The sequence below is a fragment of the Mobula hypostoma genome, chromosome 12, assembly GCF_963921235.1.
Source record: "Mobula hypostoma chromosome 12, sMobHyp1.1, whole genome shotgun sequence".
Taxonomy (NCBI): Eukaryota; Metazoa; Chordata; class Chondrichthyes; order Myliobatiformes; family Myliobatidae; genus Mobula; species Mobula hypostoma.
Window position 1 is genome coordinate 116,860,870 of NC_086108.1, and position 24,046 is coordinate 116,884,915.

The 24,046-nt window shown below is 45.0% G+C and overlaps 1 protein-coding gene across 2 annotated transcripts in view; it reads right to left on the reverse strand.

The window, feature by feature from the left end:
• The window catches only part of col11a1a (collagen, type XI, alpha 1a), a 605,254-nt gene that overhangs the window by 174,325 nt on the left and 406,883 nt on the right, over positions 1-24,046 (reverse strand). For both annotated transcript variants that reach the window (XM_063064825.1, XM_063064824.1), the window contains 3 exons: positions 17,527-17,580; positions 16,482-16,589; positions 15,774-15,827 (listed from right to left, as the gene is read on the reverse strand). In XM_063064825.1, the coding sequence (XP_062920895.1) occupies positions 15,774-15,827; positions 16,482-16,589; positions 17,527-17,580 (216 nt within the window). The remainder of the gene's footprint in view (positions 1-15,773; positions 15,828-16,481; positions 16,590-17,526; positions 17,581-24,046) is intronic.

A 24,046-nucleotide genomic window follows, 5' to 3' on the forward strand; every position in this document is an offset into this window, starting at 1 on the left:
ACCTCAATGATCCCAAAGGAAATTACAAGTGCACAGAAATACAAATATTAGAAAACAGGGAAGAAAATAAATAAAAAATAAGTGACCTCAATCTAACAGGAGGGGTCATCACTTCCCTGCTTATAGGTTGACTCACTATACAGCCTAATAGCTGAGGGTAAGAAAGGCCTCATATAGCAGCCTTTGGAGCAGCACAGTTGTCTTAGTCAACAGCAGGGGGAAGGGAACCAGGATGACAGAGCTGAGGAAGAGCCAGCAGGTCTACAAGTAGATGATGGGTGTAACATGAATGTAAGAAGGGCAAGCCAATGATTGGGTACAAATGCAAACAGAGCAAAGAGTTAAATTGTACCACAGAGGCAAAATTCAAAAGGGTAATGCAGGACTGCAGGACTCTATTTAAATGCACATTGCATTCGGAATAAAGTGGACGAACTTATGGCATAATTAGAGATTCGTTGGTGTGACGTTGTGGGCATCACTACATCAAGGCTGAAAGAAGACCATAGTTGGGAGCTTAAGATCAAAGGACATACTTTGTATCAAAAAGGCAGGCAGGAAAGTATAGGTGGTGGTGTGGCAGAAATGAGTGGGATGTTGGATGATTGGGAAGCTTTTAAAATCTAACAAAAGGCAACTAAAAAAACTATAAGAAAGGAAAAAATGAGATATGGGGGCCAACTAGCCAATACTATAAAGCAGGATACCAAAAGTTTTTTCAGTTACATAAAGAGTAAAAGGGAGGTGAGAGTTGATATTGGACCACTGGAAAATGATGCTGGTTAGGTAGTAATAGGGGACAAAGAAATGGCAGATGAACTTAATGAATACTTTGTATCTGTCATCACTGTGGAAGACATCAGCAGTGTGCCAGAGGTCTATGAGTATCAGGGAGCAGGAGTGAGTGCCATTGCTATGACAAAGGAAAAAGTGTTAGGGCAACTCAGGGCTCCTAAGATGGATAAGTCACCTGGACCAGATGGACTACTTCCCAGAGTCCTGAAAGAGGTTGCTGAAGAGATAATGGATGCATTGGTCATGGTCTTTCATGAATCACTTGATTTTGGCATGGTCTAAGAGAACTGCAAATTGCAAATATCACTCCACTCTTTAAGAAGGGAGAAAGGCAAAAGAACAGAAATTATAGGCCAGTTAGCCTAACCTCAGTGGATGGGAAAATATTAGAGTCTATTATTAAGGATGAAGTTTTGGGGTACATGGAGACTAATAATAAAGTAAGTCAAAGTATCAAGGGAAATCCTGCCTGACAAATCTGTTAGAGTTCTTCATGGAAGTAACAAGCAGGGTGGATAAAGGAGAGGCAGTGGATGTCGTTTACTTGGATTTTCAGAAGGCACTTGATAAGGTGCCACACATGAGGCTGCTTAACAAGATAAAACCCTATGGCATTACAGGAAAGATACTGGCATGGATAATGAATGGCTGACAGGCGAAAGGCAGTGAATGGGAACAAAAGGGACCTTTTCTGGTTGGCTGGTGACTAATGGTGTTCCTCAGATGTCAGTATTGGCACCGCTACTTTTCACATTTTTTGTCAATGATTTAGAAAATGAAATTAATAGCTTTGTGGCAAAGTTTGCAGATGATACTAAGATAGGTGGAGGAGTAGGAAGTGCTAAGGAAGCAATGTGACAGACAAATTGGAAGAATGGGCAAAAAAAAGTAGCAGATGGAATATACTGTTGGGAAATGTATGATAATACGTTTTGGTAAAAGGAACAATAGTATGGACTATTATCTAAATGGGGAGAAGGTTCAAGCATCAGAGGTGTAGAGGGACTTAGGCGTCCTCGTGCAAGACTCCCAGAAGGTTAATTCACAGTTTGAGTCTGTGGTAAAGAAGTCAAATGCAATGTTGGCATTTATTTCAAGGAGAATAGAATATAAAAACAAGGAGATAATGCTGAGGCTTTATAAGACACTAGTCAGGCCACTTGGAGTATTGTCAAAGTTTTTGGGCCCTATATCTGAGAAAGGATGTGTTGTCATTGGAGAGACCAGAGGATGTTCACAAGGATGATTCTGGGAACAAACGCGTTAACATATGAGGAGCATCTGGCAGCTTTGGTCCTATACTCACTGGAATTTAGAAGAATGCATGAGGATCTCATTGAAACCTACCGAATGTTGAAATGACTAGATAGGGTGGGTGTGGAGAGGATATTTCCCATTGTGGGGGTATCCAGAACTAGAGGGCACAGCCTCAAAATTGAGGGGCACTTTTTAGAACAGAAGTAAGGAGGATTCTCTTTAGTCAGAGGGTAGTGAATCTGTGGAATGCTCTGCTACTGACTGCAGCAGATGCCAAGTCTGTACGTACTTTTAAGGCGGAAATTGATCATTTCCTGTTCGGTCAGGGCATCAAAGGATATGGCGAGTATGGGGTTGAGTGGGATCCAGGATCAGCCATGATGGAATCGCGGAGCTGACTCAATAGGCTGAATGGCCTAATTCTGCTCCTATGTCTTCATTTATTACTAAAAATGCTTCTCTGTTCAGCCAGGATGGTATGCAGAGGGTGAGAAACATTGTCCAGAAATGCCAGGATTTTCAGTAGTGTCTTTTGTTTTACCAGAGCCTCTAGTGTGTCCAGTTTGACTCCTATAACAGAACCAGCCTTTCCAATCAGTTTATTGAGCCTGCTGGCAGCATCTGTGTTGATGCCCTTGCCCCAGCACACCGCAGCACAGAAGACTGTACTGACGACAACAGACAGGTAGAACATGTGAAGTTGAGTCCTGCGTACTCCAAAGGACCTCAGTCTCCTCAGGAAGTAGAGGCAACTCTGCCCATCTTGTACACAGCTTCTGTGTTGGGCTCTATTCAAGTCTGTTCTCCAGGTGCACCCCCAGGTACTTGTAGGTCCTCACCACAACCATGTCTTCGCCATCAGTAGTAACAGGGAGCAATAACCAGCACACCAATCGTGAGTTGGAGAGCTACAAGAGAGGAGATGGTGCCCAGGTCCGGGAGCGAAGTTTAAAAGGAGATAGCTTCGCGGGAACTCGGCTATAACCAGTGCACCAATCGTGAGTTGGAGAGCAGGGAAGGTTCATCAGCTATAAAAGGGAGACACTGCCTAGCGGAGCAGTCATCGACAGAGTGGTCTGAGGCAGAATGTAAAGGCTTTGGTGAAGTAAGTGGGTAAGTGGACTCTTTTCTTATCCCTTGCATTTTTTCCCGAAGGAATAGAGAGCATGTCCGTAGGGTTATTACTTTGCTCTGGGTATCAGATGTGGGAATCCTGGGAATCTTCCTGTCTCCCAGATGGCCACAGCTGCGCCAGGTGTACCAAGATGCAGTTCCTGAGAGACCGTGTTAGAGATCTGGATCCGCGGCTCGATGACCTACAGCTTATTAGGAAAAGTGAGCAGGAGATAGATAGGAGCTACAAGGAGTTAGTCACCTCGAGGCAGCAGGAGTTAGATAAGTGGGTGACTGGCAGGGAAGGGAAGGCAAGAGCTCAGATAGTAGAGAGCACCCCTGTGGCCATCCCCCTCAGTAATCGTTATCTCGTTTTGGATGCTGTTGAGGGGGGGTGACCTGACAGAGGATGACCACGGTGATCGGGTCTCTAGCACTGAGCCTGGTTTCATGGTGCAGAAGGAAGAGAAGAGAAATGCTGTAGTCATGGGGGATTCCATAGTGAGGGGAACAAACAGGAGGTCCTATCAGCCTGATACAGATACCCACATGGTGTGTTGCCTCCCAGGTGGCAGCATATGGATATCTCAGATTGGGTGCAGAGTATTCTGAAGGGAGAGGGTGAACAGCCAGAAGTCTTGGTACAAGTTGGTACCAATGACATAGGTGGAAAAAGGGAGGAGGTCCTAAAGAGGGAATTCAGGGAGTTGGGTAGGAAGCTGAAAAGCAAGACCTCCAGGGTAGTAATCTCAGGATTGCTGCCTGTGCCACCTGCTAACGAGTGCAAGAATAGCATGGTATGACATCTTAATGTGTGGCTGAGAGACTGGTGTAGAGGGCAGGGCTTCAGGTTCCTGGATCATTGGAGCCTCTTCTGGGAGAGGTACGACCTGTACAAAAAAGACGTGTTACTCTTGAAACCCAAAGGGGTCCAATATCCTAGCAGGCAGGTTTAATGGAATTTTAAATTGAATTGAGTTGACTTTATTTCTTACATCCTTCACATACATGAGGAGTAAAAATCTTCACGTTACTTCTCCATCTAAATGTGCAATGTGCAATCATAGTAATTTATAATAATTTACAATAAATAGAACAGTCAATGTATGAATAGAGTACACAAAAGTCAGCATGAGTTCATCAGTCTGATAGCCTCGTGGAAGAAGCTGTTCCAGAGCCTGCTGGTCCTGGTTTTTATGCTGCGGTACCATTTCCCAGATGGTAGCAGCTGGAATAGATTGTGGTTGGGATGGTTCCCAGGTGATCCTACGGGCCCATTTTACGCATCTGTCCTTGTAAGTGTCCTGGATCATGGGAAGTTCACAACTACAGATGTGCTGGGCTGTCCACACCACTCTCTGCACTGTCTCAACCCCAGATCCATTGATGTGAATAGGGGTTAGCCTGTCTCCATTCCTCCTGTCATTCACAACCAGCTCCTTTGTTTTTGCAACATTGAGGGAGAGGCTGTTTTCTTGACATCACTGTGTCAGAGAGATGACTTCTTCCCTGTAGGTTTAAGCTAATTTGGCAGGGGGATGGGAACTGGAGTGATAGGGCTGAGGAAGGAGAAAACAGAAATAAATCAGAGATAGCATGCAACAGAGATGATAGAAAGGACAGGCAGGAGATGAGTCATAATCATAGCCAGTGGGATGAGTTACAGGGCAGTAGAGGTGTGGTGCAGTTAAAACAGAAAGCAACAAATACTGGACTGAAGGTGTTATATTTAAATGCACACAGCATGAGAAATAAAATGGACGATCTTGAAATTCAGCTGCAGATTGGCAAGTATGACGTAGTGGCCATCTCTGAAACTTGGCTAAAGGATGACTGACATTGGGAGCTGAACGTTCAAGGATGCACGGTGTATTGGAAAGATAGGTTAGTAGGCAGAGGGAGTGGTGTGGCTCTGTGTATAAGAAATAATATTAAATCATGAGAAAGAGATGACATAGGATTGGAAGGTGTAGAGTCTCTATGGGTTGAGTTAAGAAATGGCAAGGGTAAAAGGACCATAATGGCAGTTGTATACAGGCCTCCAAACGGCAGCTGGGATGTGGATTACAAATTACAGCAGGAGATAGAAAAGTGTGTCAGAAGGGCAATGTCATGATAATCGTTGGTGATTTTAACATGAAAGTGGATTGGGAAAACCAGGCCAGTACTGGACCTCAAGAGAGAGAATTTATAGTATGTCTGAATGATGGCTTTTCAGAACAGCTCGTTGCTGAGCCCACAAGGGGATCGGCTGTGCTGGATTGGGTGTTGTGCAATGATCCGAAGGTGATAACAGAGCTAAAGGTTAAGGAACCCTAAGGGAACATAGGAACACTATCTTATCTGACCTGCAGAGAAATTTACAGTGGGAGGGGAACAATCCAGTTGTTGTGGTCCGTGTCGGTACTAATGATATAGGTAGAATGAGGAATGAGTTTCTGCTAGGGAATATGAGCAGCTAGGGACTTACAATGGCATGAGAGGGGAAATGGCCAAAGTTGACTGGAAAGAGACACTAGCAGGAAAGGCAACAAAGCAGGAATGGCTGGAGTTTCTGCAAAAAATGAGGGAAGTGCAAGACAGATATATTCCAAATAAGAAGAAATTTTTAAATGGAAGAAGGACACTACGGTGGCTGACAAGCGAAGCCAGAACCAAAGGTTCCACACGGTAGGCTTATTCAGAAAGTGAGAAAGCATGGGATCCAGGGAAGTTTGGCCAGGTGGATTCAGAATTGGCTTGCCTGCAGAAGGCAGAGGGTCGTGGTGGAGGGAGTACATTCAGATTGGAGGGTGGTGTCCCACAAGGTTTGGTTCTGGGACCTCTACTTTTCGTGATTTTTATTACGACCTGGATGTGGGGGTAGAAGGGTGAGTTGGCAAGTTTGCAGACGACACAAAGGTTGGTGGTGTTGTAGATAGTGTAGAGGATTGTCAAAGATTGCAGAGAGACATCGATAGGATGCAGAAGTGGGCTGAGAAGTGGCAGATAGAGTTCAACCCGGAAAAGTGTGAGGTGGTACACATTGGAAGGACAAACTCCAAGGCAGAGTACAAAGTAAATGGCAGGATACTTGGTAGTGTGGAGGAGCAGAGGGATCTCGGGGTACATGTCCACAGATCCCTGAAAGTTGCCTCACAGGTGGATAGGGTAGTTAAGAAAGCTTATGGGGTGTTAGCTTTCATAAGTCGAGGGATAGAGTTTAAGAGTCGCAACGTAATGATGCAGCTCTATAAAACTCTGGTTAGACCACACTTGGAGTACTGTGTCCAGTTCTGGTCACCTCACTATAGGAAGGATGTGGAAGCATTGGAAAGGGTACAGAGGAGATTTACCACGATGCTGCCTGGTTTAGAAAGTCTACATTATGATCAGAGATTAAGGGAGCTAGGGCTTTACTCTTTGGAGAGAAGGAGGATGAGAGGAGACATGATAGAGGTGTACAAGATAATAAGAGGAATAGATAGAGTGGATAGCCAGCACCTCTTCCCCAGGGCACCACTGCTCAATACAAGAGGACATGACTTTAAGGTAAGGGGTGGGAAGTTCAAGGGGGATATTAGAGGAAGGTTTTTTACTCAGAGAGTGGTTGGTGCGTGGAATACACTGCCTGAGTCAGTGGTGGAGGCAGATACACTAGTGAAGTTTAAGAGACTACTAGACAGGTATATGGAGGAATTTAATGTGGGGGCTTATATGGGAGGCAGGGTTTGAGGGTCGGCACAACATTGTGGGACGAAGGGCCTGTACTGTGCTGTACTGTTCTATGTTCTATGTTACAGCAAAAAAGAGGCATACAATGAAGCCAAAACTAGTGGCAAGATAGAGGATTGGGAAGCTTTTAAAAACTTGCAGAAGGAAACTAAGAAGGTCATTGGGAAGGAAAAGATGGATTATGAAAAGAAGCTGGCGACTAATATCAAAGAAGATACGGAGAGGTTTTTTAAGTATATAAAGGGTAAAGAGAATTGAGGGTAGATATAGGACATAAGAACATAAGAAATAGGACCAGGAGTTGGCCATCCGGCCCATCGAGCCTGCCCCGCCATTCAATAAGATCATGGCTGATCTGTCCGTAAACTCAGCTCCATCTACCTGCCTTTTCCCCATAACCCTTAATTCCCTTGCTATGTAAAAACCTATCTAACTGTTTCTTAAATATATTTAGTGAAAGAGCCTCAACTGCTTCCCTGGGCAGAGAATTCCACAGATTCACCACTCTCTGGGAAAAACAGTTTCTCCTCATCTTTGTCCTAAATCTTCTCCCCTGAATCTTGAGACAATATCCCCTAGTTCTAGTCTCACCTACCAATGGAAACAACTTTCCTACTATCTTATCTATCCCTTTCAAAATTTTGTATGTTTCTATACAATAGACAATGACACTGGAGATATTGTAATGAGAGATGTAGAGTTGACGGAGGAACTGAATGTGTATTTTGCATCAGTCTTCACAGTGGGAGACATCTGCAGTATACTGGACATTCAAGAGTGTCAGGGAAGTGAAGTATGTGCAGTGAAAATTACGACTGAGAAGGTGCTCAGGAAGGTTAATGGTCTGAGGGTGAATAAATCTCGTGGACCTGATGGAATGCACCCTTAGGTTCTGAAGGAAGTAGCTGGGGAGATTGCGAGGGCATTAACACTGATCTTTCAAGAATCGATAGATTCTGGCATTGTACCAGATGACTGGAAAATTGTAAACGTCACTTTGCTATTTAAGGAGGGTGGGAGGCAGCAGAAAGGAAACGAAAGACCTGTTAGACTGACATCGGTGGTTGGACAGTTATTGGAATTGATTGTTAGGGATGAGATTACGAAGTACCTGGAGGCACATGATAAGATAGGCCAATGGTTTACTGAAAGGAATATTTCTGCCTAACTAACCTACTGCAATTCTTTGAGGAAATTACAAGCAGGGTAGACAAAGGAAATGCAGTGGGTGTGGTGTACTTGGTTTTTCAGAAGGCCTCTGACAAGGTGCCACACAGGAGCCACTTTGACAAGGCGCCACACAGGAGGTTGCTTAGCAAGATAAGAGTCCATGGAATTACTAGGAAGTTACTAGCATGGGTGGGACATTGGCTGATCAGCAGAAAGCAGAGAGTGGGAATAAAGGGATCCTATTTTAGCTGGCTGCCGGTTACCAGTGGAGTTCCACAGGGGTCGGTATTGGGACTGATGCTTTTTATGATGTATGTCAATGATTTCGACTATGGGAATTATTGACTTGTGGCTAAATTTGCTGATGTTACAAAGATATCAGGAGTGGGTAGTGTTGAGGTTTGACTTTGGTCAGAGTCTGGTAAATCTGTGGAATTTGTTGCCAAGAGCGGCTGTGGAGGCCAAGTCATTGGGTGCATTTAAGACAGAGATAGATAGGTTCTTATTTGGCCAGGGCATCAAAAGGTATGTGGAGAAGGCAGGGGAGTTAGGATGACTGGAAGAATTGAACTGCCATGATTGAATGGCAGAGCCTACTCGATGGGCTGAATGGCCTACTTCTGCTCCTATATCTTATGGTCTTAGTCTTCCTAAAGTTCAACACCATCTCCTGTATAGAGCTCTCTGGGAAACCTTGACTGGGGTGGGTTTGGAACTCTCCTGGAATGGTACAAGGGAAGGGGTAATGGCACAGATTGATCAAGTAGGTGGAAGAGGTTGGGAATGATCATGGAGCATAGATATGGAGAGTGATTCTAGGGGTGCAGAGAAGACTAATAGGGAAGAGTCAGTGAGGTGAGGTTGATGGATGTAAAGGAATTGTATTTCGAAGTAGGGTTTCGAAAACAATGGGGAGTTGGGGTGGAGGTTTGGGGCAAAGGTAAAGAAGGAAACATTCCATCCTTGGGATCTGCTCTGGATAAATTTTGGTCTGGAAGGGATGGAGGCAATGAAGGATTCCTTCCCCGGTTGGGCATGTGCTTTGGGTTCTGCTTGATCAGATGGGTATGGAATGGGAAACGAACTCTAATAAAGGGGAAGTGTTGAATTTGGGAAATCAAACCAGAGTGGACTATCACAGTGATGGCTGGACTGTGGAGACTGTGGAGAACAGAGTGCACAATGAGTAAAGCACATGTTTCCCTGAGAGTGCTCTCACAGGTGGACAGAATGGTGAAGAAGCTGCTTGAAAGACGTTTCCTCAGTCAGTGCACTAGGTATAGAAGTTGAGATGTTACATTACAGTTGTAAAGGAGATTGGTGAGGCTGCATCGGGAGTACTGCGTACAATTTACATGTTCAAAGTAAATTCATTATCAAAGTACATATTATGTCACTATCTACATCCTGAGGTTCATTTGCTTGTGGGTATTCCCAGTAAATCACTGAATTGTGGCTGAAAGAAGATTATAACTGGGAGCTAAATATATTTAATCGAAAGGATAGGCAGGAAGGCAGAGGGGTGACATAGAAATGTTGGTAAAGAAATGAAATCAAATCATTAGGAAGAGATGACATAGGGTCAGAGGTGTTGAATCATTGTGAATAGAGCTGAGGGTAAAAAGACCCTGATGGGAGTTGTATACAGACCCCCAAGGCAGTATTAAAGATGAGGCCCACAAATTACAATGGGAGATAGAAAATGCATGCCAAAAGGGCAATGTTGCAACAGTCATGGGGGACTTCAATGTGCAGGTAGATTTGGAAAATCATGTTGGTGCCAGATTCCAGGAGGTGGAAATTCTGGAGTGCCTATGAGGCAGCTTTTTGAGCAGCTTGTGGTTGAGCTCACCAGTGGATCAGCTATTCTGGTTTGGGTGTGGTGCAATGAACTGGAATTGATTGGAGTCTAAGGTAAAAGAACCCTTTGGGGCAAGTGATCATAATGTGACTGAATTCACCCTGAATTTTGAGAAGGTGAAGCTAAAGTCAGATGTATCAGTATTACAGTGAAGTAATTACACAGGCATGAGAGAGGAGTTGGCCAGAATTGATTGGAAGAGAACACTGGCAGGGATAACGGCAGAGCAGCAATGGAGGGAATTTCTAGATGCAATTCGGAAGGCACGGGATATATACATCCCAAAGAGAAAGAAATATTCTAAAGGCAAGATGACAGGCTACTGAAAGAAATGGCAGAAGTTATAGTAGAGGCTTTGGAATAATTAATCAACGACTCAACTTTCATCAATGTGTTTAGTCACATCCTCAAAAACTTCAATCAGGCTCGTAAGGCACGACCTGCCTTTGACAAAGTCATGCTGACTATTCCTAATCATATTATACCTCTCCAATGTTCATAAATCCTGCCTTTCAGGATCTTCTCCATCAGATTACAAACCACCGAAGTGAGACTCACTGGTTTATAACTTCCTGGGCTGTCCCTACTCCCTTACTTAAATAGGGGAACAACATCTGTTTCCAATTTATGCTTCCAAGCTCCTGCATGATCACCTCATATTTCCCCTAACTTGTCTGTTCCTATCCCTCTCCAATGCTATGGTAAAGGAGACAGAATTATGATCAATGTCTCCAAAATGCTCTCTCACTGAGAGACCTGACACCTGACCAGGTTAACTTCCCAATACTAGATCAAGTACAGCCTCTCCTCATGTAGGCTTATCTACATATTGTGTCAGGAAACTCTCCTGAACACACTTAACAAGCTCCATCCCATCTAAACCTCTCACTCCAGGGAGATCCCAATCAATATTTGGGAAATTAAAATCTCCTACCATAACAACCCTGTTATTGTTACTCCTTTCCAGAATCTGTCTCCCTATCTGCTCCTCGATGTCCCTGTTACTATTGGGTGGTCTATAAAAAACACCCAGTAGAGTTATTGACCCCTTCCTGTTTCTAACTTCCACCACAGAGGCTCCGTAGACAATCTCTCCATGACGTACTCCTTTTCTGAAGCTGTGATACTATCTCTGATCAACAGTGCCACGCCCCCACCTCTTTTGCCTCTCTCCCTGTCCTTTCTGAAACATCTAAGGCCTCACACTTGAAGTAACCATTCCTGCCCCTGCACCATCTAAGTCTCTGTAATGGCCACAACATCATAGCTCCAAGTGCTGATCCACGCTCTAAGCTCATCCGCTTTATTCATAATACACTTCATATTAAAATAGACACCTCTCAAACCATCGGTCTGAATGCATCCCTTCTCTATCACTTAACTATCCTGCCTTTTGGACTGTCCAAGTTTTCTCTATTTGTGACCCAATCTCCCTTTCCTCTGTCACTTCAGTTCAGTTCCCACTCCCCCAGCAATTCTAGTTCTCCCCAATAGCCTTTGAAAACCTCCCCGTCAGGATATTGGTCCCCCTCAGATTCAAGTGCAACCCGTCCTTTTTGTACATCAGGTAGGAGGTACTGGCCTGAAGGCACAGACTCAGCAATTCAGGAACAGCTTCTTCTCCTCTGCTATCTGATTCCTAAATGGGCATTGAACCCGTGAACATTACCTCACTTAAAAAAAAGTATGTATTATTTCTAAGTTGCTGGTGAACGCAGCAGGCCAGGCAGCATCTATAGGAAGAGGCGCAGTCGACGTTTCAGGCCGAGACCCTTCGTCAGGACTAACCCCAGAATAGCCAGCTGTCCTTTTAGAATGGAGATGAGGAGGAATTTCTTTAGCTAGAGAGAGTTGAATCTGTGGAATTCATTGCCACAGGCAGCCTTGGAGGCCAAGTCTTTATGTATATTTAAGGCAGTGGTTGATAGAGTCTTGATTGGTCAAGGCATGAAGGGATATGGGGAGAAGGCAGGATCAGTCATGATGAGATAACAGAGCAGACTCGATGGGCCACATGGCCTAGTCTGATCTTGTATCTTATGGTCTAAAAGTCAAAAATAGAAGAAACACAATAGAATCAATGAAAGACCACATCCATCAAGAGGGACAAACACCAATGTGCAAAAGACGACAAACTATGCAAATAAAAAAAGGAAATAATAATAATAAATAAATAAACAATAAGTGATAAGACCATGAGATGAAGAGTCCATCAAAGTGAGTCCTTAGTTTTTGATCACCCTATTACTGAAAAAATATCATTAAGCTGGAAAGAGTGCAGAGAGGTTTATGAGAAAGTTGCCAGGACTAAGTTAACAGCTGAAGTTGCACAGGCAGGCTGTTTATGCCTTGCAGACTGAGGAGTGATCTTATAGAGGTATATAAAATCAGCAGGGACACCAATCTGATTAATTTTTTTAATGAAACGGCCAAGCAGATTCATGAGAATAGGGTGGTAGATGTTGCCTGCTTGGACTTCAGCAAAGCTTTTGGCAAGGTCCTGAATAGTGGATTGGTCTGGGGGATTAGAGTGGTCAGTACAAAACTGTCTTGGTGATAGGAGTCAGGAGGAAGATGGGAAATGGTCTCAGACTGGAGATTTGTGACCTGAGGTATGCCACAGAAGCTGGTACTGAGTCCACTGTGACCAGTGGTGCCCCACAGGGTCCACTGTTGTTGGTCAGTTATATTAATGGTTTGGATGAGAACATAGCTGGTATGAGTGATAAGATGACAGATGACACTGGTGGTGGTGGTGAGGTGGAAAGTAAAGGTTGTCTGAGATTACAACTGGAACTTTATTTCCTGCGGAGCATCAAGAAAGCTCACCTCTGTCCCAGGATACTGACGGACTTTTACCGCTGTACCACTGAGAGCATACTCACCAACTGCATCTCAGTATGATATGGCAGTTGTCCCGTATCGGACAGCAAAGCACTGCAGCAGGTGGTGAAAACTGCCCAGCGGATTATCGGCACCCAATTGCCCACCATTGAGAACATCTACCATAAACGCTGCCTGGGCAGGCAAAAAGCATTATCAAAGATGCATCTCACCCTAACCATGGACTTTTTACTCTCCTTCCATCTGGTATGTGCTACAGGAGCCTCCACTCCCGCACCAGCAAGCACAGGAAGAGCTTCTTCCCTGAGGCTGTGACCCTGCTGAACCTCACATCACAGCGCTAAGCAGTATTGCACCCATATTGTACTGTCTCAGTACTTTTATATTTGTGTGCTTTAGCACTTACTTTTTATTCGCAGTTATTTTGTAAATAATACTATTCTTTTGTACTTCTGGTCAGATGCTAATTGCATTTCATTAGCTTTGAATCTGTACTCGGCACAATGACAATAAAATTGAATCCAATCGAATCTAATCTAAAAAATAGGCCAAGGAATGGAAGATAGAATTTAACTCAAAGTATTGAATTTTGTTAAATTGGTTGGGATTTACACATTAAATATTAGGCCCCTGGAGAGTGCTGTAGAACCGAGAGACCGAGGGAAATGGGTACATGATATAGGAGTGACTCAGGCAGACAAGGTGGTGAGGAAGGCACTTAGCTTGATCAGTCAGGACAATGAGTACAAGAATTGGGATGTCTTGTTACACCTGTACAAGACTGCTCTGGGAGTCGTGTGTCTGAAATTACACATGTACAAGACATTGGTGTGAATACACTGGGGGTCATGTGTGTGTGGTTCTGATCACCTAGCAATAGGAAGAACGTGATTAGACCATAAACCATAAGACATAGGAGTAGAATTAGGCCATTCAGCCCATTGAGACCATGCCATTTCTTCTCGGCTGATCCTGGGTCCCGTTCTACCCCATACACCTGATTAAGCAAGGGGAGTGCTGCAATGAATCACGAAGATGTTTCCATAATGGAGGGTTTGAGTTACAAGGACAGATGGACTATTTTCCCTGGAGCAATGGAGGCTGAGGATGGACCTCGTAGAGGTTTATAAAATCATGGAGAGAGGCCCAGATAGGGTGGATGCTCATAGTCATTTTCTCTGGGTAGGAGAGTCCAAAACGAGAGGGCACAGATTGAAGGTGAAAAGGGAAAGGTATGCAGAGGACCTGAGGGGCAGGATTTTCACACAGAGGGTGGTGGGTATATGGAACAAGCTACCCAAGGAAATGATACAATTATAATGTTTAAAAGACATTGGACAGGTACATGGATAGGAAAGGTTGAACAGGTATAGGGATATGAAAGTTTCAGACAGGTACATGGATAGGAAAGGTTTAGACAGGTACGTGGATAGGAGAGGGTTAGACAGGTATGTGGATAGGAAAGATTTATACAGGTACATGGATAGGAAAGATTTAGACAGGAATGGCTCAGTGGGACACGGGTCAAACACGGACATTTGGGACTGGTCGGGATGGCAATTTGTTTGGTGTGGATGGGTTGTTCAGGAGGTGAACAACTCAACAACTGAAACCATTTCAGGCCTTGTTTTCACACAGCAATTGCCAACAGTACATTGAGGGCATCACTCAGGAGGTGGAGAGAAATAAAGAGAACAGAGAGACTTACCTGCAGCCTGAAAACCCGATTGCATCAGAGAGACGAGAGAACAGGGATGAGAAAAGGTGAGCAGAGGGGGAGATCTTCCATAAACACAGGTCGGACACAGAGGATCAGAATGACGAAAGGGGCACTTGCTTTTAAATGGTCAGACAAATACACAGGTTTACCATTTACAGAGTACAGTATACATCCTGTGCACCTTGCAGACTGTACGCCACACAAATTGTATAGAACAGACTTTGCAGTCCACAGACCAGGCAGTACACATTCTGTACAGCACACAGACTGTATGGCGTACCAGACTGTACAGAACAGGCTGCACAGTCCAGACTATACAGTACACATTCTGTACGGCAAACAGACCATATAGAACAGACTGCACAGTCCAAACTACACAGTACACATTCTGTACAGCAAACAGATCATATAGAACAGACTGCACAGTCCAAACTACACAGTACACATTCTGTACAGCAAACAGACCATATAGAACAGACTGCACAGTCCAGACTACACAGTACACATTCTGTACAGCAAAAACAGACCATATAGAACAGGCTGCACAGTCCAGACCACGCAATACACATTCTGTACGGGACGTGGACTGTATGAGACACAGACTGTATAGTGCATCGACTGTACATGAGAACTCTGCAACATTGGCAGGTGACATTGAACAGGACTTTGGTCTCTGAAGAACACTGGAAGTTCTGGAAAGTTGTCTCACCATTCTGTGCCAAAGGACTAACGTCAGGTTTTAACTGAAAGCATTCTGGGGTGGGATGAGTGGGAACCCTGAACTACAATTCTTCCATCGTCTGTGTTATCTGTTCACTCTCCAGTCTGTCGGTCTCCCACCCTCTTTTGTCTCAGTGTGGGAGCAGCGATGGGAGTGACAGATGTCCATTTGGTTGACCTTCAGTCCTTCCCTCTCAGTCTGTCTCATGCTGGGAGAGATTGCCCAAATGTGGAGCATCAGGGAGAGGCAGGGACAGGGTGAGAGAGGATGAGGAACCCCAGGGAGAACTGCCCTGTTCCTCAAGGAATCAGTGCTCCTCTGCCAGCAGCCAATCTTCAGGGGAGAGGGAGAGGGAATGGAGCAACATTCACAACATTACAGGCACAGTGACCTTCAATCCCACTCTGCACTGGATCATCAACTGCCAGATCCAACGCTTTCCATTCAATCCCACTCTGTACGGTAGACATGTTGCTGTCCACTAGTTTAGCCCTATCCACTGGATCCCAAACTCTTAATATTCCCAGTGCCCTCACCCCGTCATTGTCAGATAGCCCGTGTACTGGATGGTTACTGACCTTTGGTCCTTGCCTGCCGGGATATCCTGGCAATCCTGGAACGCCCAACTTTCCCTGAAGTGAGACAAACAATCCATCAGCAGAACTCACCAGTAACGAGCAGACTGAGCTGAAGGAGGCCACTCGGCCCCTCATCCTATCTCACCATTCAATGTGACCACGGGTGATCTTCCTGAGGCCTTATCTCGCCTTCTGTGTCAATTCCCCATTGCCCTCAGACCGCTGATCTGTCAAACACTTCTCTCCCTCCTCTACAAACCCCCCTTGGGTGGAGAATTCCAGAGATTCCACTCCCTCTATGAGAAGACTCTACACACCTTAGTTCTAAATGTTTGCCCCCTAATCCTGTAACAGTACCCCCCCATTGAGATTCTCTCACTGCAGAATTATCTCCGCCTCTCCCTTGTCATGTCCCCTTAGAGTCAGAGATGTTTCAGAAGATCACCCCCTGTTCTGCTAAAATCTGTTTGTTCTCCTCCATAGATGCTGCCTGACCTGCTGAGTTCCTCCAAAATTTTGTGTGGATTTCCAGCACCTGCAGAATCTTGAGCGTCTCTTGCTGGCAGAAGCCACCCCCCAGACTCAGAGGCAGCACTATGGGTGATGATTGACAGTGGGACATCTCTGACACCATAGGCATCCCACCCCTTGAGCCTGTCCTACTGCTCTGGGATATCCCATAGGATTGCCCACTTCGCCAGTACTGACCTTCTCTCCAGCCAATCCCGCTGCACCAGAGTCTCCTGGGGGTCCAGAACGACCTTTGGGACCCTCGGGTCCATCCTCTCCACGGGGTCCTGGTAACCCGGTCTCACCCTGCAGCACAGAGAGAGAGAGGAATGGTAAATCCCACTGGCAGCTCACTCACCCCCGATGCCCCTCTCATTCATCCCCCAAGCACTGTTAATGCCCATCAGTTCAACTCCCCCAATGTGGGAAGGCAGGGAGCGATCAGTGGGCTGAATGGCCTCATTTTGGCTAGATGAGGAAGGAGCTGGTGGGCTTACAACCGCTCCAGTCGGTGAGAACAAGGCTGGGAGGGGAAATGCTGAAGATGGCACAGGGGTGAGGGCGATGGGCTGCAGAATAAATCTGGGCCGGATGACCAGGCAACAAGGGACGGGGTTACGAGGGGAAGTGGACAATAGGGAGAACACGCTAGCAGTGAGGGTGGAGTCAAATAAGCCAGTAATGATATGGAGGGGGGATGGTGTAAATGAGCTGGAGACTGAGTGAGAACTGAGCGTGGGGGACTCACAAATCCTCAGCCAGCTGCAGCCATTGAAAACACATACCTCCCTTCAAATTCAGGGCCCTCTGACTGATGGTGACCCTCAGCTGGCACAGACAGTCTCCTCCATTCCCTGAGAGGAACGTGACTTGTGTCCAATGCTGAACCCTGGGAGAAGGTGGTGATCTTTGACAGAAGCTGTCAATCCTGTTGGAATGTGATGACCCCTGCTACAGGGTCATAACCTCTGTTAGAAGATGGTCCCCTCTGACAGGTTTCTGGCTATTGACCACAGACAAAGGGTTGTGACCTCAGGCAGAGGAGGGAATGAGGTAAGGAGCATCACTAATCGCACCCTCCCACCTCAGTGCAGGGCTGAAGGGTATTTGACTCGTTAGAATCTGCCACAGGTTCCTGTTCAGCAGAAGCAGACTTGAGGTGCGGTGTGACTGATCCAAGTGAATGCTCAGAAGCTCCCCATACCACAGTCTGGCACCCACACAGACCAGAAAAATCACTCACCCGCTCCCCCTTCAGCCCCATGTCACCTTTAAACCCAGGGAAACCATCTTCACCCTATAGGAAGAAAAGATAGTACAGCGTAGTATCAGTATAGAAACATAGAAAACCTACAGCACAATACAGGCCCTTTGGCCCACAAAGCTGTACCGAACATGTCCTTACCTGAGAAATTACTTAGGGTTACCCATAGTCCTCTGTTTTTCTGAGCTCCATGTACCTGTCCAGGAGTCTCTTAAAAGACCCTATCGTATCCACCTCCACCACCGTCACCAGCACCCATTTAATGCACTCACCACTCTCTGTGTAAAACTTACCCCTGATATCTCCTCTGCACCTACTTCCTACAACCTTAAAACTGTGCCCTCTGGTGCTAGCCTCTGACTATCCACACCATCAATGCCTCTCATAATCTTATACACCTCTATCAGGTCACCTCTCATCCTCCGTCACCACAAGGAAAAAAGGCCGAGTTCACTCAACCTATTCTCATAAGGCATGCTCCCCAATCCAGGCAACATCCTTGTAAATCTCCTCTGCACCCCTTCTATGGTTTCCATATCCTTCCTATAGTGAGGCAACCAGAACTGAGCACAGTACTCCAAGTGGGGTCTGACCAGGGTCCTATATATCTGCAACATTACCTCTTGGCTCCTAAACTCAGTCCCACGATTGATGAAGGCCAATGCACCGTATGCCTTCTTAACCACAGAGTCAATCTGCCCAGCTGCTTTGAGCATCCTATGGACTCGGACCCCAAGATCCCTCTGATCCTCCACACTGCCAGGAGTCTTACCATTAATACTATATTCTGTCATCATATTTGACCTACCAAAATGAACCACCTCACTCTTATCTGGCTGAAGTTTCTGGAAATTTAGTTCACAGGATAGATATGTCCCACAGAGGAAGAAATTCTGAATGGCAGGGGTAGGCAACCATGGGTGACAAAGGAAGTTAAGGACTGCATAAAAGCCAAGGAAAGGGTACATAAGTTAGCAAAAATGAGTGGGGAGTTGGATGATTGGGAAGCTTTTAAGATCCAACAAAAGGCAACTAAGAAGGCTATAAGAAGGGAAAAGATGAAATATAAAGGCAGATTAGCTAATAGTATAAAGCAGGATACCAAAGGTTTTTAAAGAGTAAAAGGGAGGTGAGAGTTGATATTGGACCACTGAAAAACGATGCTGGTGAGGGAGTAATGGGGGCAAAGAAACGGCAGATTAACTTAATGGGTACTTTGCCTCTGTCTTTACTATGGAAGACACTAGCAGTGTGCCAGAGATCTGTGAGTATCAGGGAGCTGGAGTGAGTGTCATTGGTATTACAAAGAAAAAAGTGTTAGAAAAACTCAAAGGTCTTAAGGTAGATAAGTATCTGGGCCAGGTGGACTAAATCTCAGAGTCCTGAGAGAGGTTGCTGAAGAAATAACAGATGGATTGGTCATGATATTTCAAGAATCACTTGATTCTGGCATGGTCCTGGAGGACTAGAAGATTGCAAATGTTACTCCACTCTTTAAGAAGGGAGGAAGGTAAAAGAAAGGAAATTATAGGCCAGTCAGACTAACCTCAGTGGCTGGGAAAGTGTTGGAATCTATTATTCAGGATGAGGTTCTGTAAAGGGAAATCTTGCCTAACAAATCTGTTAAGAGTTGTTTGAGGAAGTAACAAGCAGAGTGGACAAAGGAGAAGCAGTGAATGTCATTTACTTGGATTTTCAGAAGGCATTTCATAAGGCGCTTAACAAGATAAGATCCTATGGTGTTACAGGAAAGATACTGGCGTGGATAGTGGAATGGCTGACAGGTAGATAGCAGTGAGTGGGAATAAAAGGGGCCTTTTCTAGTTGGCCGCTGGTGAATGGGTGCATTCCTCAGAGGTCAGTATTAGGACCATTGTTTTTCACATTGTTTGTCAATGATTTAGATAATGAAATTGGTGGCTCTGTGGCAAAGTTTATGGATGATACAGAGATAGGTGGAGGGGTAGGTAGTGCTGAGGAAGCAATACAATTGCAGCAGAACTTAGACAAATTGGAAGAATGGGCAAAAAAGTGACAGATGGAATACAGTGTTGGGAGATGTATGATAATGCATTTTGGTAAAAGAAACAATAGTGTGGACCATTATCCAAATGGGGAGAGGTTTCAAACATCAGAGGTGCAGAGGGACTTAGCAGTCCTCATGCAAGACTCCCAGAAGGTTAATTTACAGGCTGAGTCTGTGGTAAAGAAGGCAAATGCAATGTTGGCATTTATTTCAAGGGGAATAGAATATAAAAACAAGGAGATAATGTTGAGCCTTTATAAGACACCAGTCAGGCCACACTTGGAGTATTGTCAACAATTTTGGGCCCCATATTTCAGAAAGAATGTGTTGTCACTGGAGAGAGACCAGAGGAGGTTCACCAGGATGATTCCAGGAATGAAGGGGTTAACATATGAGCAGCATTTGGCAGCTTTGGAACTATACTCATTGGAACTTAGGAAAATGCAGGGGGATCTCATTGAAACCTAACAAATGTTGAAAGGACTAGATAAGGCGGATGTGGAGAGGATGATTCCTATGGTGGGAGTATTCAGAACTAGAGGGCACAGCCTCAAAATTGAGGGGCAACACTTTAGAACAGGGTAAGGAGGATCTTTTTCGGCCAGAGAGTAGTGAATCTGTGGAATGTTCTGCCACAGACTGCGGTGGAGGCCAATCTGTACAAATATTTAAGGCAGAATTTGATCGTTTCCTGATCGGTCAGGCATCAAAGGATATAGCGAGAAGGTAGGTGTATGGGGTTGAGTGGGATCCAGGATCAGCCATGATGGAATGACAGAGCAGACTCGATGGGCCGAATGGCCTAATTCTGCTCTCAAGTTTTATGGTCCTAAATGTCAGTACAGTGGAACAATGGAGTGGAACAGTGCAGTCAAACAATGTCAGTGCAAAAAATATCAGTACTGTTTATCAGTGTCATGGTGCAATTGAATATTGTCAGTATAATCAAACAATGTCAGTACAATCAACTGATGTCAGTACAGACGGACAATGTCAGTGCAGGCATCAGTGTCATACTACAGCTGACAAAAACGTCAGAACAGCCAAACAATGTCAATACAGTTGAACTAGTTAGCACAGGTCATCAGTGGCATAGTACAAGCCAATAATGTCAGTACAGTTGACCAATTTGAGTACAATTGTGGAGGAAAAGGGCTAATAAACTACATGACTAGGGTCAAGAAGACTGCAAAGCAAAAAGCATTGTGTGCAAATAGAAGAACATTACATGCTAACCCTTGCAAGATAAGGTATAAATCTAACCTGCTGCGACCCTAGAAACAAGAACTAATGAGCTGAGCTTTGCAAGGTAGTTTAACTTGTAACTGCTCTTTTCACTCTGTTTTTTTAAGTGAATGGTAATATATTGTCAGTGTGGTAATACTTCTATACAATGATTGGATATATTACAATAAGTCTGCTGTTCCTATGCTGAACTGTATAAAATGCTATTGTGACAGGAGCTGTCTCCTTAGTACCAAGTAAATTAAAGGTCCCGAAATGAGAATCTGGAGTTGAGCACTCTTTTCACCTGACTAAGGTCAAATCTCCACAACAACAGTCAATGTTTGTACAGGTTATCAGTGTCATAGTACAGTTAAACAAAGTCAGTATAAACAGTTTCAGTAATCAAATATTATCACAGTACAGTCAAAGCATATCAGTACTGTTGAACAATGTCAGAACAGGTTATCAGTGACATAGTTCAGTCCAACAATAACAGTATAGTCAAACAATGTCAGTACAGATGAACAATATTCGTAGAGCCAAGCAATGTCAGTACAATGGAACAATGTTAGTTCCATGTCAGTAGAGTCAAACAATGGCAGCACAGTCAAAAGGTGTCAGTATAGATGAACAATGTCAGTAAAGTTGATCAACATCAGTACAGTCGATCAACGTCAGTACAGAGTAACAATGACAGTACAAGACAATGATGGTACTATCAAATAAGGTCAGTACACTCAAACCATGTCAGTACAGTCAAAAAATGTCAGTACATTCAAACAATGTCGATGCAGTGAAACAATGTCAGTACAGTTGAACAATTTCAGTACAGGTTCAGTACAGTACAGTCAAAAGCTGTCAGTAAAGTCAAAAAATATCAGTACTATTTATCAGTGTTCATGGAACAGTCGAGCAGTGAGTACAAAAATTATCAGTACATTTGCAGAGTGTCAGTACAGTCAAACTATGTCCATGCAGTGAAACAAAGTCAGTAAGGTCGAACAAGGTCTGTATAGTCAAACAATGTCAAAACAGTCAAGAATATCAGTATTACTTATCAGCATCATGGTACAGTCGAACAACTTCTGTACAGTTGATCAATGTCAATACAGTCAGACAATGTCAGAACAGGTTACCAGTGACATAGTCTAGTCCAACAATGACAGTACAGCCAAACAATGATATTTCCATTTGTCAGTGTCATAGTACAGTTGGACAATGTCAGGACAGTGTGATCGCAGGACGGTCACAGCAGGAGGAGGAGCGAGGGGCTCGGGAGAGCGCTGACTGCTGGGAAGCAGCTGAGGAGCTGAGGTGAGAGTGCTTTAAAAGGAGCCTGGAGGGCAACTGAAGGGTTAAGCAGAGTGTTGATTAGTTGATTAGAGGGAGTGAGTACTTGAGATAATTGGCAGGGACGAATAAAAGGAGGGGTAACTGAAGAGGAGCGGCCAGTGTGTGAGTGGCTCAGGGTAGGAGTGGAGCTTTGAGGCTTTGGCTCGAGAGGCTTCAGCGAGCAGAGGCTGAGGACGAGCCTGCTCCCAGTGAGGTAAGGCTCAGTAAGTTCCTTTAATTAATTTAATTAACTTAGGAGTTGGTAATGGAGGCAGCAATTAGGGCAGTCGAGTGCTCCGTTTGCAATATGTGGGAAGTCAGGGACAGCACAATTGTCCCTGATGACTACACCTGTAAAAGATGCATCCAGCTGCAGCTCCTGACAAACCGAGTTAGGGAACCAGACATGGAGCTGGATGAACGTCGGATCATATGTGAGGAAGAGGCAGAAGTAGACAGGAGTTTCAGGGAGACAGTCACCCCTAAAAGTCAGGAGGCAGGTAGCTGGGTGACTGTCAGGAGAGGGAAGGGGAGTAGACAGAATGAGCAGAGCACCCCTGTGGCCATTCCCATCAACAATAAGTATACTGTTTTGGATACTGTTGGTGGGGACGACCTACCAGGGACAAGTTGTAGTGGTCGCGTCTCTGGCACCGAGACTGGACCCTCAGTTCAGAAGGGAAGGAGGGAAAAGAGGAGAGCAGTAGTGATAGGGGATTCGATAGAGAGACAGATAAGAGGTTCTGTGGAAGAGATCGAGAATCCCGGATGGTCTGTTGCCTCCCTGGTGCCAGGGTCCGCAATATCTCAGATCAAGTTCTCAATATTCTCAGGAGGGAGGGTGAGCAGCCAGATGTCGTGATCCATGTAGGGACCAATGACATGGATAGGAAGAAAGAGGAGGTCCTGCAAAGAGAGTTTAGGGAGTTAGGTGCAAAGTTGAAGAACAGGACCTCCAGGGTTGCAATCTCAGGATCGCTACCCATGCCACGTGCTAGTGAGACTAGAAATAGGAAGATAATGCAGCTGAATACGTGGCTAAGGAGTTGGTGCAGGAGGGAGGGCTTCATGTTTCTGGACAATTGGGCTTTGTTCCAGGGAAGGTGGGACCTGTTCCGACGGGACGGTTTGCACCTGAACTGGAGGGGGACCAACATCCTTGCGGGAAGGTTTGCTGGTGCTGCTCTGGGGGGTTTAAACTAGATTTGCAGGGGGAGGGGAACCAGAGTGTTAGAGCAGATAGTGAGGTGGAGGAGGATAAAGGTCATGCGAGGACTGCATGTACAGACAGAAATCAAAGGTTTGTACATGATAGAAATGTTCTCAGGTGTATCTATTTCAATGCAAGGAGTATTGTAGGTAAGGCAGATGAGTTTAGGGCGTGGATTGGCACGTGGGATTATGACATTATTGCTATTAGTGAGACTTGGTTGCAGGAGGGGCAGGACTGGCAGTTTAATGTTCTGGGGTTCCGTTGTTTCAGACGTGATAGAGGGGGAGGGATGAAAGGAGGAGGAGTGGCATTACTAGTCAGGGAAAATATCACAGCTGTGCATAGACAGGACAGCCCAGAGGGCTCGTCTACAGAGGCCATATGGGTAAAGCTGAGGAACGGGAAAGGTGTGACCACACTAAGAGGGTTGTATTATAGACCGCCCAATAGTCAGAGAGAATTGGAGGAGCAAATCTGTAGAGAGATAGCAACCAATGTAAGAAACAGAAAGTTGTAATAGTAGGGGATTTTAACTTTCCACACATTGACTGGGACTCCCACACTGTGAAAGGGTTAGATGGCGTGGAGTTTGTCAATTGTGTTCAGGAAAGTTTTCTAAGTCTATATATAGAGGTACAAATGAGAAAGGATGCAATACTTGTTAGTAAGGCATTTGACAGGTTCCACATGGTAGGCTTATT